The sequence below is a fragment of the Petaurus breviceps genome, unplaced genomic scaffold (genome assembly GCF_028583685.1).
Source record: "Petaurus breviceps papuanus isolate PSGF00001 unplaced genomic scaffold, PetGlider_PUasm1.0 208, whole genome shotgun sequence".
NCBI classification, from domain to species: Eukaryota; Metazoa; Chordata; class Mammalia; order Diprotodontia; family Petauridae; genus Petaurus; species Petaurus breviceps.
The window spans coordinates 22,280,714-22,295,195 of record NW_027185852.1 but is presented as its reverse complement, the minus strand read 5'-3'; the positions used below and the strand labels follow the sequence as shown (position 1 = coordinate 22,295,195).

General features: G+C 51.2%; 1 protein-coding gene across 1 annotated transcript; it reads right to left on the bottom strand.

Annotated features, from left to right (window-relative positions):
- Positions 1 to 2,455: 2,455 nt before the first annotated feature.
- LDLRAD1 (low density lipoprotein receptor class A domain containing 1) lies at positions 2,456 to 13,948 on the bottom strand. Its single transcript, XM_069093288.1, has 7 exons — positions 13,812 to 13,948; positions 13,206 to 13,390; positions 12,671 to 12,728; positions 10,857 to 10,988; positions 6,392 to 6,529; positions 5,578 to 5,703; positions 2,456 to 2,604 (listed from the first exon to the last, which is right to left on the bottom strand). The coding sequence occupies exons 2-7, from the start codon at positions 13,224 to 13,226 to the stop codon at positions 2,456 to 2,458; spliced, it is 624 nt and encodes a 207-aa protein (XP_068949389.1). The 5' UTR covers positions 13,227 to 13,390; positions 13,812 to 13,948.
- Between the last annotated feature and the right edge of the window lie 534 nt (positions 13,949 to 14,482).

Sequence of the window (14,482 nt, the reverse complement as noted above, 5' to 3'; positions counted from 1 at the left end):
CCCTGCCTCTGTACCTAGAGGAGCATTGTGATCCTCTGTGCTCTGGCACCAACAGTAATCCTTCCTGCAGCAGGAGCCCAGCCGGTGATCTCCCCACTCTTGCAGTCGATGGATGGCCCATGCTGCAAGCTCTGCTTTCTTCTCCACACCAGTCCATACGAGCTGGGGAGTGTTCAGGAGGATGCGCACCTCTGGCATGAGAGCTGCTCATCCACCTTTGGGCTCCACCTTCACCCAACCCACCAGTGGCCACACCCAGTGAATTGTCTCAGCAGAGGAACCAAACCAGGGTCAGTAACAGGCCTCAGACCTGGCAGTGAGTTAGGGGGTGTCTGCACCGAGCATGTGAGGCCTTTCCCTGGTTGGCTGTGTGTATGAGAGCAGCTTGTTCCAACAACCACAAAGGCAGCCAAAGCGGGTGCTGGGGAGTGCTTAGAGCTTGGTCAGACGTGGAAGATGCCAAGGGCACCCGCTACATCCCAGGTCACCGCCTCTTATCCTGCCTTTGGTCCTGCCACTGGCCTTTTGGTGACTCAGGACGAGAGAGAGAGGCCTATGACTTCAATCCAATTCATGCATGAATTGAGACGTTCCCCTGTGATGTCACTGGTCCTCTTCAAAAACGGGTAAACAATCGTTCCTACACGTCCCCCTTCCTGTGTCTCCCTGACTGGGTCATGGCAGCTGTCTCCTACAGTTCCATAAACGTTCCATTCCATTCCTAGTCCACGACCTGTTCAGCCAAGGGCCAGGACTGCTTGCTATGAACATGTTGTCTTTGTGGGCCCCTCTATCATGCCCACTAACTAAGATGAGCTGGAGAAGGAGACGGCGAAGCCCTCCAGTGTCTGGGCCAAGAAAAGCCCACATGGGGTCCCGACAGTCGGAAAGGATTGGAAACAGCTTCACAACATGACACACACAGGGACGCATCCAAGATACAGCGTACATCTCTCTACCATCTTGCTAAGGCTTGGATTAGACGGCCTCTCTGGGCCTCAGTTTTCCCATCTGTAGACTGTGAGGGTTGGTCTTGAACATCCTCCCTCCAGCTCTCAGTCCTACACTTCTTTGATTTTTGCCCAAATCCAAAGATGGGAAGGTGGGGGTTAGGAGGGCAAGGAAAGAGAGCCCAAGGCAGATGCCAGAACCAGAAGGCTTAAATGGGATAGATTTCAAGCTGAAACCAAAGAGTGTGACCAGGGCCGCCTTAAAGTCCCATTAATCTGCTGGTCCTGTTTGAACAGCAAAGAGTATGTGTGTTTAACGTCCTGATCTTGAACCCAGGGTCTGGCCCAGCCCAGGGGTGGTAAATATTGACAGTGGGCACCCAGCGGCCAGGGGGTCCCCTTTGTTCTCCCTGCACCTAATCCTCTGCTGGTGTTGAATGACAGAGGAAGGGAGGAGGAGGAAGAGGGATTTGTCCACCCCCAGTAACCAGGCCTCTCATGGAGGCTGATTGCTGACGCAAGGCTAGCTGGGTTGCCATGGCAGCCTCCCCCCCCCCCCCCTCCATGGGGCTTCTCTGCCCCCAGTGCAGTCGTATCCTGGCTACAGGTGGGCCTCAGCTGTTTCCCCCTTTGGTGTGAGGCCTGACCAATGAGTAACCAGCAAATGTCCAATGAATGCACCAAGGAGATGGCCTTGGGACGTCCTCACAAGAGCTCCCTGAGATGTGGGGGGGAAATGGCAGCTCCTGTATTGATGGTCCTCTGGGACAGGAGGTCATAGAAATGAGAACTGGAACCAGAGCCTACAAGCTCACCCAGGCCAACCTTGTGATTTTAGAAACCCAGAGGCCTAGAGGCCCAGAGAGGGGATCGGGAACTCACCCAAGGTCACCTAGCAAATCGTGGTGGGCTGCCGCCATAGCCCAGACACTGGAGATTCCTGAGGGCTGGAGGAGTGAGGTGGAGGCGGAAAGAGTGAGGCCTTCCTGGAGGAGGTGGACCACAGGAAGGACCTTCCACTAGATGAAGTCAATTGGCCTCTGCGATCCCCCAAATGCTCCTCCTGGCCATCGCCCCCTCGCCCCCATGGCTCCCCATGCTTCCAAGTCAGTAACAGAGACATCATTGTCAGGTTTTGTGTCTGGAAGATGAAAGGCTCCAATCTATGGCCCAGTCAGCCATTCCTTCGTTAGTGGGCTGGTAGAAACTCTGAGGACCCCAGACTTCAGGCTGGAAGGGGCCGGCCAGTCCAGCTCCTCATTTTACAGATGAGTGGCTGAGGGTCCGAGGGATTGGTGACTTGCCTAATATCACATAGTAAGGAGAAGTGGGATTCGAACCCAAGTCTTCTGATCCAAATCAAGTGCTCTCTAAGCACCTTCCCAGGCACAGGATGTCCAGATGTCATGGTAGTGTCGGGAGCCAGCTCCAGCCTGGCATGGAGTGGGGGTCTTGGCCCCTGCAGACTGGTGGGGAGCCTGCAGTGACACCCGGCAGGGGGCTCCTCAGGCCCTGGGGCAGATGTACTCATCTGACCAATCCCAGCAGTGCTGCACCCGGTCTCGGCAGAGGTGCCGAGGGACGCAGCCACAGTACTGGGAGAAGGTGGAGGGGCAGCTCCACCACTGGGGCCCACAGGGCGGGCAGCGGGCCACTAGGGAGAGAGACAGGAACAGCATAAGCACGTGCAGCCTGTTTCCTCCGCTCCCCACCTCTCAGCAGCTCTCCCTGGCCGAAGGACAAGGGCCAAGCTCCTGGATCCTTACTTACTCACGGCCCTCACCTAAACTTCCCAGCATTCTCTCCCCTGACCAGCCCCCTCCCTAAATGCTGCATTCCATGCAGAAACCCTGTCCCCTGTGCATGCTGAGCTATCGTCCCATTACGTTATTTCCCTTCCTAGGAAGAGCTGACTCTTTCTTATCCAAACCAAGAGTTCCAAGGTTACAAATAACTTGGCTAATCCCCCCAAACGGGTAATGATCAAAATTAGAAACCCAACCCACTTAACGTGGGCATTGGAATATGAGTGTATCAGATTCTCTGGGGACTTTTAACTCTGCAAGCAAGATATTGACGCCAAAGTTGGATAATTTGGCCCAAAGGGGGTATAGGGCCTGTTCAAATTCTATTCTCCTCCCCAACACAGCACCAAGTGTTAGGAAAAGAAAGAAAAAAGGATAGTAGCTCTGCCCTTGGGGAGTTTACATTCTAATAGGAGAGTGAGGGTCTGGGAGAGGAGTTCTGGGGAGACAGAAGCAGCCAGCAGAGCTATGGGGCAGACCAGAGCACAGGAGGGAGCAGAGCTGGTGATTAGGAGGAAGGGTCCCCCCCTTTACAAAGGGGACAGACTTATTTGGTTGGTGTGGCTAGTGAGTGGGGAAGTACCTAGGGCTTCTGGATTCCCAGAACGCCCTGTCTCTACTCCCAGACTCTGCTGAGTCACTGTGAGCCTCAGTTTCCTCCTCTGTGGAACTGAGATTGGAATAGATGACCTCCGAGGTCCTTCCCATCTTCAACACTCTACAGTTGCATGATTCATCTTCCAGTGAGACTGGTATTCACTTTCAGCCCCTTTTACAGGTGGGAAAAACAAGACCACAGAAGTGGCCTCCTGGGGGGGAGATGCTAGCACAGCAGATGAGCAGCAAAGCCTGGCAATTACCAGGGACATGGAAAGAACATTAGATTTGGGGTTGGAAGACCTGGGTTTAAATCCTGCTCAATGTCTTACTGAATGACTCTGGGTAAGTCACTTATCTGGCCCTCAGTTTCCTAATCTGTAAATTAGGAAATTGGAATGAGTAGATGATTTCTAAAGTCCTTTCCAACTGTGAAATTCTATGCTCTCTTCTAAATGGGGAAACGAAGGCCATGGAAGACCCAACCAACCCTGGAGTTGCAGTACTGTGGGAGAAAAGAGGCAGGCTTGGGAAATTCCCATCTCCCCATTCCCAGGTGCCATGGTCTCAGCAGGACCTTGGAATCAGGTCTCTGGACCTTGACTGTTTTCTCTTGGCACAAGGTCAAGGGTGGCCCTGGGCTCTCATTGGATGGGGCCCAATGGCAAGGGCCTTGCTTGGCAGCTCACCCTCTGTGTCAAGGACATGCTGAGAATGGGTAGGGTCCCACCTAGGCCCTGGTGAGGGGGTGGTGCTGCCCAGGACCCTTCCACATCCCGGACAGGTGTCCTCTGCCCTGCTCTGCTGTGGGCCCAGGTTACCATGCTGCTCTAACATCAGCTATATGACTTTAAAACTACTTTCTGTCTCCTCCTCTTTAAAACACGAATCATAAACCTTGCTTTCTCTGCCTCAGACTTTGTAGGGCCTAGGCTAAACATTTGTTGAATTGAATTAGTCCTTCTGAGTTTGGAAACTGCTAGTACAGCTAGCTGTGGCCTGTGCTGTCTTACCTCTCAGTCCGTCAACAAACGCCTACTATGTGCTTTGGCTAGGGAGCCACGGGATTTAGGTAAGACAGATCCTGGTCCCCATGGGGCTCAGGGTCCACATCAGTGCCTGATGCCTGGGGGGGAGGTGACACGCTTTGCCCAAGCCCAAGGGGTCTCAGGGAAGGCCTAAAGGGTCAGGTCACTTCCCTAAAGTGGGGAAGAGTCCACAAGGTGCTGTCTAGGAGGCAGGTGATGCTGATGTCAGACACGGGCACGTCTTTGGCCCCATCCCTGGCAGCCCACAGCATTCTTCCAAAGGGACTCCATCAATTCCTCTGGAAACGTCCTTCACGCAAACAGCACCAGCTGTGGTCCTTACTCCTCACCAGTCCCCTCTGCCCTCTGACTGCCGGGCTGGGACGGGGCAAAGAACCCCAAGGCCTGCACCTAAGGGGGCTTCCCATAAGCCACCTCTTCATTTCCCTCCTGTTGGTGCTCCTTGACATACTCTCTCCCCACTTTTCAGTTTCTTTTTCCGTGTCATCTTCCCCTATTATCTGTGGTAAGCTCCCTGAGGGCAAGGATGACTTTTCTCTTTTTTATATTTGTGTCCTCAGTGCTTAGTATACAGTAGGCACTTAATAAGTGTTTATCAACAGACTGAGCCCACCCAACACAGGCACACAAACTTAGGTAGCCAGCCCCATGAAAGCTACCCTTCCCTGTCCCCCAGAGGGTCACCCAACTCTCTTCATGAGGGCACTTAGCTTGGCAATATGGGGGCCAGCTTAGAACCCTGTCCCAGACACCAGGGCTCCTGATTCATAGGCAATCTTAGAGGGGGAGACAATGGAGGTTTGTCAAGGCCACTGGCCACAGCTGTTGCCGTTGCCTTCTCACCCTCCAGAGAAATTGTCTGGCTTTCCTGGCTGTGGGAGGAGGTGGTGGAAGAAGCTTCTCAGCATGGCTTTAGAGAGTGGATGGGGATTTGTAAGGGGAGCAGAGGGAGTGAGTTCATTCCAGGCACCTGGAACAGCTGGGACAAACGCTCAGCCAGAACGTGATGGGACAGGCTTAGCCCGGCTGGCAGTGACATACCGGGATCCTGGGGAGCTGGCTCCTGGCAGCGGAGTGGGGGAAGCTCTCCCTGGGAGGCAGCGGCACCCAGTGGGGCCATTTCTGAGCAGAGAGGCCGCTCACACACCAGCCCAACCTGGGGGATGGGGCACTCACAGATGCCTTCATCAGAACAGTCTCCACAGTCATTGAAGCCATCACATTTCTGATCCTCGAAGACCCAGGACGTGTGGTCGCTGCAGTGGAACACCAAGAAGCTGGGGAGGCTGTGGGGGACATTGCCTAGAGAGGGGGGACAGAGCACAGTGGACCGTCTGAACTACTTGCCTCAGAGCAGGGGAAACCCCGTTATCCCAGCATGGAGCAGCCCTCGGGGGTTCTGCCAGACCTCTGACTTCCCCTGCAGCTGTCTGAGCCTTGGACAGCTCCTGGCCTCCCCCCTGCCCCGCACTCAGTATGGGTGAGAGCTTCACCAGCTCCACACTCTGCCTCTGGATGGCAGCTGAGAGAGAAGAGGGAGTCCTGGACATGGAGGGTCTTGAATAAAAATCCAGCTATTTATTCATTCCTTGCGCGCCCTTGGGCCTCAGTTTCCTAATCTATAATATGGGGCTATGGGGCAGTGTAACTTAGACAAGTTTCATGGGCAAGTGGGTAAAGACACCAGCCTTGGGGTCAGGAAGTCCTGGGTTCAAGTTCTGGCTCTGACACATTAGCTGTGTGACTGTGGGTAAGTCACCCAGTCCCTTGGTACTCCTCTAGGCCACCAAGACCAGATGGTACAGAGCAGGGGCTGACTGGGCAGTCTCCTTACCCAGAAGCTTCTGAACCAGTTCACAGGTCTGACCAAAGAAACAACCAAAGTCTGGCCTCACCCCCATTGGGTGATGTGAGACAAGGTCCCAAGGGAAGGGGCTGGAATGGCTGGAGGTGAAGGGCAGCCTCTGTTGGCCTTCCAGCCCTCACCTACCACACAAGGCTTCTTCTTCATCCTCTCCGTGTGCACAGGCACGGACACGGTCACACACAAGGCTCGCAGGAATGCAAGTCTCCCGGTCATCACACAAGAAGCCTGTCTTGTTGGACGTGGTCGCACAGGCCCTGGTCACTGGGGAAGGAAAGCCACAGAAAATGGCTCAGTCAGAACCTGGGGTGCCTATGGCACCTGCCCAGGGCCAGCCTGTAGGACCGAATGTGGGGTGGGCTCTGGAGGGAAGGGGTTCTTGCCATGCTCCTTACAAGGAGTGGCCTTGTCTGCCTCTGACAAGAGCCAGCCCTGGGGATCCCTCCAGTTCTGACATTCAATAATTCTGTTTTCTCATAGCCCTGTGTCATAGGTAATATCACAGTGACCCTATGAGGTACATGAACACAGAAGATATTTTCTCCATCTTATATCTGAATCACAGAGGGTAGAGGACTTGCCCAAAGCCCTACAGCTTGTCCACAGTAGATCTGGGATTCAAATCCAAGCTTCCAAAACCATGGCTTTTCCCCTCATGGCCCAACCCGTGCACCAGAGATCCGGGTGGGGAGTCCTGCTGGAACCTTCAGAGAGCTGGTGGCTGTTCCCTCTCCCTCAGGGCCTTCCTGTAGCCAGGCTCCCCAGGGGGCTTCATAAACACTTGTTGATTGACAATTCCATTAACCACTCATGCTCCCTAGGGATCTAGAGACTAGGGAGGGCCTGAGGAGGAGGACAGGGATCTTCCCAGGTAGATGCCACAGAGCAGAGGGTCTCCAGCTGCTTTCTTTTTGGCCCAGGTCACAGGTGTCTTTGGTCCACTGAGCTCTCAGGACCCCCCATGAATATCCAGCTTTGCTTTGCTAACAGCAGCTGCCTCTGAAGTATGATGAGGTTGGTGCCTATGTATAACGGGCAGGTTTTGTTTATTTTAAAAACATCACGCACGCTGGGTAAGTACCATGTCTATTGAACAAAAATATTTATGCATTTTATTTTATCTTCAAGATCATGACAATCAAAACTTTCTGGCTCATCTAGAGAAACTCGTGGTGGGCATGCATGCACACATGCGTGCACACACACGTGCACACACATGTGTGCACACATGCACACTTTGACAACCACTGCCCTAGTGAGTAGCCACAAGGTAGGAAGTGTAGCAGCAGAGACATCCAGGACTTCACAGGGGGAAAGAATCCAAGCAAAAAAAGCACTACTAGAACCTATGACTTCAGGTGCCTAAACACAAATGCCCCAAGCTGAGACAATAAGAATGAGAAACTAGATGCTCTGATGCAGTTTGGCTGCATGGGTATCACTGAGACTGGCAGGGTGTGACCTGTGCTTGGAGTATGCCTCTGGTTCCTAGGACTTATTCAGAAGAAACAGGATTAGAATAGTGTTCATGAGAGGAAGTCCAGAAACCAGAAAAAGAAATATGGAGAGCATTTGGGCAAAGATCAGTGGAGACAGAAAGAGGTGGTCTATTATTAACAGACTAGGCTAGAGATCACTGGGACAGAAGAAGGAAACTGATGAGGAATGTGGGAAATAGATTGTAAGCCTGGCATAGAAGTATGATCTTAGCAATGATGAGGAACTTCCATTATCCAAACTCTGTTAGATCTCTCTCTCTCTGTTTGTCTCTCTGTCTCTGTCTCTCTGTCTCTCTCTGTCTGTCTCTGTCTCTCTTCTGTCTCTCTCTCTCTCTCTGTCTGTCTCTCTGTCTCTCTCTCTCTCTCTGTCTCTCTCTCTCTCTGTCTCTCTCTCTCTGTCTCTCTCTCTCTCTCTGTCTCTCTCTCTGTCTCTCTCTGTCTCTCTCTCTCTGCTTCTTTTTCTCCTCTCTTTCGGTTTCTTTCCTGTCTCTCATTGTCTCTGTCTCTTTCTCTTCTCTCTTTCTCCTTCTTTCTCTCTCTCTCACTGTTTTTATTTCTTTCTCTCCTCTCCTTTTTTCTTCTCTCTCTCTCTCTCTCTCTCTCTCTCTCTCTCTCTCTCTCTCTCTCTCTCTCTCTCTCTCTCTCTCTCTCTCAGTAATGATTTTATCCTTCAAAAGGAGGAACCAACAAAGGGAAATTATCCACTGAATCGAATTTGAAGAGAGAGGAGCCAGTTACTGGGTTGGAAATGACAGGAATCTTGGGGGTGGGACAGGGAGAAGGGAGAAGTGATAACAACATCTTAAAATTTGTGATAGAGAAAGCCAGGAAAACGGGAGTTAATTTGGGGTGCACACTGAATTTTGGGAGAGCAGAGTTCATTTGACTAAAATCCTACAGGGGGATAGGAAACTCTGCAATGAAACTCTGAAGATACAAAAGGGAAGAATTCTGAGGAAAAGGGCTAGGGGGGAGCTGGGGAGCTGCACTTTCCAAGCCCTTGTCCCAAAGGAAGCCTCACAGGGGAGTTGGAAACTTAGATAAACAAGCATTGGCTACGTACTAGCTTACTTAGACATCAATGACTTGAATAAAGGTGTAGATATCACACCTATCAAACATGAAGATGATACAAAGCTGAGAGTCAGATCTGTCTAACCCACTAGAACCTAGTGTTTAAATAGTATAAAACTTTATTAAAAAGATGTAAAAAAATTCTTTTTTTGGGGGAGGGGGGAAGGCAGGGCAATTGGGGTTAAGTGACTTGCCCAAGGTCACACAGCTAGTTAAGTGTCAAGTGTCTGAGGCTGGATTTGAACTCAGGTCCTCCTGACTCCAGGGCCAGTGCTCTATTCACTGCTCCACCTAACTTCCCCCTGTAAAAAAAATTCTTAAACTTGTGGGCTATACAAAAACACATGGAGGGCTGGATTTGGCCTGTGGGCCATAGTTTGCTGACCTTTATACTAGATAATAGAGTAAGAATTTGAAAAGTTCTTGACCATCCACCTAACTGGATCAAATTTAATGAGATGACATTCGGGAGAGATAAATGCTAAGTCTTACATTTGGCTTTTAAAAAGTCACTTTGACAAGAACAAGGTGGAGGAGATATGGCCACAAGGGCAGCTAATCTGAAGATCTAGGGATCTTAGTGGACCACAAGATCTATTTGAGCCTTGTGATTTCCTTGGTATGGGAACACTCCCAGTGAAGGAATTCCCTCTACCAATGGCAATCGACTATTCTGCAAGTTACAGAAGTCAACACTATAAGGAGTGGAGGGTGGTTAGATAGAGACAAATTTAGGCTTGAGGTCAGGATATACTTCCTAACATGACTGAGCTATTTAAAAGTGGGATGGACCAGGCAAGGACCCACATGTACACAAATATTTATAGCAGCTCTTTTTGTGGTGGCTAAGAACTGAAGGGACATCCATCAAGTGGGGAAAGGCTAAACAAGGTGTGGTATATGAATGTAATGGAATACTACTGTGTTATAAGAAATGATGAGCAGGTGGACTTCAGAAAAACCTGGAAAGACTTATATGAACTGATGCTGAGTGAAGTGAGCAGAACCAGGAGAACATTGTACACAGTAACAGCCACAGTGTGTGATGATTGACTTTGATAAGATTTCGGTCTTCTGAGCAATGCAAGGCCCTAAAACAATGCCAAAAGACTCATGATGAAAAATGCCATCCACATCCAGAGAAAGAAACATGGAGTCTGAATTTAGATTGAAGCAGATTACTTGCTCTTTTTTTTTGTTTTGTTTTGTTTTTCCTTTCTCATGGTTCCAAACATTTGTTCTAATTCTTCTATACAACATGACTAATGTGAAAATGTTTAATAAGAATGCATATGTAGAGCCTATATCAGATTGTATGCTGTCTTGGGGAGGGAAGGGAAGTACAGAAAATTTAAAACTTATGGAAATGAATATTGAAAACTAAAAATAAATGTTAGTTTATTTTTAAAAAGTGGGATGGACTGCTGGGGGCTGGGCTCCCCCCCTTCACTGGAGATCTTTAGGCAGAGTCTAAGTGACCACCCATTGGGGATATTGGGAAAGGAACCTTTGTGTAGGTATTGACTGGACCCAATGAGGTTCCTTCTAATGCTAAAATTCAGTGATTTTGTGGGAAATACGGGAGCGGGAGGCCAGTGTCTTCCATGTTCTCGATCAAACTTGAGTAGTTCTAATAATAAGGCATGGATCTTGTCCTTGACGGTAGAAGGATGTAGAATGTCAGAGGGGGAAGTCTGACCCAAACCAGGAATTCCCTTCAACCTCCAAAGGGTTGAATCATCTTGTTAGGAGACCCACACTAGGACCAAGCACCATGTAACACTGAGGTACATATGACCCAGTAGAAAGGGAAATTACAGGGGGATGATCATATTGGTCAGCACTTATCAGGATCCCGGGGCCATGTTTGGGATGAGGAGCTTTGAGGATTCCTCACCCCACCTGGATGTGGGTAGGGATCCCTTTATAGTATCCTTGACATAGCCTCCACGGGCTAGCCTGGGCAATGGGGAACTTAATATTCTCGAGGCTATCCCCGCACCCTGCCAGAGCCTTACTTGGAGATGGTGGTGGAAGTCCAAAGCTGCTGACCAGCCAGATAATGAGAGTCAGGGACACAAGGAGAAGTAAGGTCCAGGCGGAGATCCAGAACCCTCGGCGACTGCAGCAGGAGAAGGGGCCACAGCAGTCTGTCCGGGAACATGGAGAAGGTGTGACTCTCACAGGCCCAGCAGAGCCTGGGAAGCACCGAGGGACTGAGGGCACCGTGCTGGCTGCTGGAATCTCTTGGCAAAAACCTCCCCTCCAACTCTCTTTCCATCTTGCCAAAGACAGAATATCCTCTGGGGGGGGGTATCCCTCCACTGACACAGGGCTTGACCCCTCTGTGCCTCAGTATACAGTCAGCAACCCTTGCTGGGGCTGAAACAATTCATTCCCTTGTGGCCAGCCTCAGCTTTCCCACACTTAGCATTCCCAGGACCCTGAGCCCAAGGGCCTTAGAGATAGCAATACTTCTAGCCCGGTGCCCTCAGCCCTCCTTCTGGGAAGCAGCCCCTGTGGAGAGGAGGCCTAGAAGATGAGGTCTGAGCCCTGACCCTCTGCTCGGCCCCTGCACCCTGAGAATCATAGGATCTTCTCATCTCCCTTGCAGGTGGACCCCTCATGTGTGCTGTCTCCCCCATTATACTGGGAGCCCCTGGGCCTATGAGCAGGAGTCTGTCTGACTTTGTACATACTGAGTACTTAATATATGCTCCATTCACTCATTGATTGGGACATGCATATACAGATATGTGCACACATGTGTACACACACACATGCCCTTGGGAGCCAGACTTTCCAGTCTGGTTAGGGCTGCCTGAGTCTGTACTGTGGGCACAGCCTGGAAGAACCCAGTGGCACCTCCTTGGCATTCCCACCTCCATCTCAGGGAATCTCTGGCTGCCTTCAAAATTCAGCCTGAATGCAAGGCAAGGCAAGGCAAGGAGCATTGATTAAGTGCCTTCTGTATGCCAGGCACTGGATTAAGTGCTTAGGGATACAAAACGCAAGCAAAAAGAAAGACTTCCCTCAGGGAGCTGACATTCTATGGAGAAGGGAGCTGAAAGGCCAGGGGAATGGTGTGGAGGCACAGGGTCATGCTTCTGAAGTCTGGAGAGTCTGGAGTCAGAAGCGCAGCTGGGAGGGGAATAAAAGTTGCTTGGCCTGGGCTGCTGTCCAAAAGACAGGAGGCCTCTCCCATTTTTCCTTTGAGCCTCTAATGCTTCAAAGATGTTCTGAAAATGTTTCCATCAGAACAACTTGAATCAAATAATGTTTTGATGCTTAAGGACCCAGTTTGGGGGACCAGGAACACAGAGCAGCCCCTGGAGTGCCATAAATGGATGGGGTAGTGAAGGGTGGCAAGGAGGGACAGGGCTGGATCTGGGGCTTGGCCATTTGCCAGCACTGGGCCCCCGAGGGAGGCCCTTCCCCTCTCTGAGACTCAATGTACTTTCTTGGCAGGAAAGGAATAAGCCTATACCTCCTACCTCCCAGCACTGCTACAGAGACTGAATGACGGATGGCTGTGAAATGCTGGGTGAATTTCCCAGCGCTGGGCCCTGTTGGGGATCCCCTATCGGGGATCATTGCTGTTCCACTGGGATGGACAGGCAGATCCCATGCTTGCTACCCAACAGGACCCCCAGAGGCACTGGCCAGCCCCTGGCAGGTCAGCAGGAAGATAAGCCTGAGGGACAGCTGGGCGGGCCACAGTAATCTTCATGAGCTTGGCCTGACCTCTTGGATAATTAGGGCCACCCCTGTAATAAGAAAGCTGCCCCCCCACACCCGGGGTATTTTCAGGGATTTCAGGGAAGAAACTTACCTTCTTCACTTTCAGAAGTCTTCTTTTCCCCCTCTGGGTTTCCATCCAAGGTCCTTGGCTAATGGCAAGAGAGTGGAATGGAAGGAGGCTGAGAAGCCCATAATTGCACCGTTTGTGTTCTGAGACTTCTCCCAGTCTGGCCATCCCACGTTCTAGGCTCCCTCCCAGGGAGGACATTCCATGTTCTATGTGTTCCCTCCCAGTTCAGGCATTCCATGTTCTCAGTTCCTTCCCTGCTGCCTAATAGCTGCATACACAGCTCACATTTTCCTTAGTTACTCTTCCTCATCAAAACGGAAAATCGGGATTTAGATGGGGAGGCGGTCACTCTGAGCCCTACTTTCCCCAGCCCTTTCCTGGCCCGTGTGCCCGTGCCGTGCTAGTGTGGACACGGCTTTCTGTTTGCTGGGGTGAACTGGGGGCCGGAGCACCCTCCTTGGGCTTCCTCTCACATCTGGGTGTGGAAGGCACAGTTCTATTATTCCCTCCCACTAAGAGGCTGCCTCCCTGCCTCAGCCCAAGGCTGCTCTGTTACCTGAGGAAAGATCCTGTTCATGGCTGCCTCAGTGTCCGCAGGGAGCTGCAGCAGGGACTCTTGGGTGGGAGGAAGGCGAAGCCTGCTTGGAGATCGGTCCTGACTCTCTCCAGGTTAAGTTACCTCTTTGGGTCCTGCAGGTTGGGCAAGGACTGGGAGCCGGGACCTGGGTTGTTACCTGGTCTCTAAGGAGCGGACAATAAGGAAGGAGCCTCTTTCATTCTCTGGCACATGCCTGTGAGGTGCTAACTGCTCCTCCACCTCCCTCCCCTGCCCTTCTCTTCACCCGCCCTCCTTTCCCAGCCCCGATTAGCTCAGATCAGCCTTGGTCCATCTCTCCTGGGTCACAGGGGAAAGGGACATCTGTGGAGGTGCCCTAACCCCTGGTGGACAGTCCCGGAATTACATAAGCTCAGTCCTTGACCATGACTGGAGGCCAAGTGCAGTATAAGCCCTGCGAGGGTAGGCACAGCACCTCCTGGCACATGGTCAATGCTGATGAAATTGAATTATTGAATTGAATACCTGAAAGTCTGGCCTGGCAGAGGAACTGTCATGAAGCCTCCCCTCTCTCCCCCCTCCTTCAGTACCCCAGCCCCCAGATACCTCTGTGATATCGCTGAGAGGACGATGCTAGGAGGCCTCATGGTGGGAAAGGAAGGAAGCTTGACTGAGAGGCAGAAGACTGAGTTCTCGATCTCTGCGTGACCTTGGACCACTCATTTCCCTCCAGGGGAGTGTCCTCCTCTATAAAATGAAGGGACATTATGATTCCTAAGGTCCAGACACTGGAATCTCTGATTTTTGGATAGGGTCTGTGCTCAGAACAAAATGGAGGAACAAAGATTCTGTTCTAAGTCCCCTTCCAGTCTTGACATCCCCTGTTCTCTGGTCCCTCCCAGCTCTGACATCCCCTGTTCCCTGGTCCCTCCCAACTCTGATATCCCCTGTTCTCAGGCCCCTCCCAGCTCTGACATTCTTTGTCCTGACATGTGTAGCAGCAAGCACCCCAGCGTTCCCAGGGTAGCTGCTAGCACAGGTTCTTGGATCTGCTTTGTTAAAGGAAAGCAACTCAAAATGGGTTAACAAGCTTACTTTAATCAGACATATATCGTTTACCTTGTTCAGGGGAAAAGGTCAGCAAAAGTCAGAACTTCAAAGTATACAGGCAGAATTATCAAGACAGAAACAGATCAAGTAGACAGCTTTCCAAACTGTCCAACCATTATATCCATACCAAATCAACATCTGGGTTTTTCAAAGCTGGGGGGGGCGGG

Coding starts and splice junctions, on each gene's coding strand:
- LDLRAD1 (XM_069093288.1), bottom strand. CDS start 13,226: ATGAACAGGATCTTTCCTCAG. Junction 12,729..13,205: donor TGAACAGGATCTTTCCTCAG/GTAACAGAGCAG, acceptor TCTTGCCATTAG/CCAAGGACCTTGGATGGAAA. Junction 6,530..10,856: donor ACTTCCACCACCATCTCCAA/GTAAGGCTCTGG, acceptor TTCCTTCCCCAG/TGACCAGGGCCTGTGCGACC.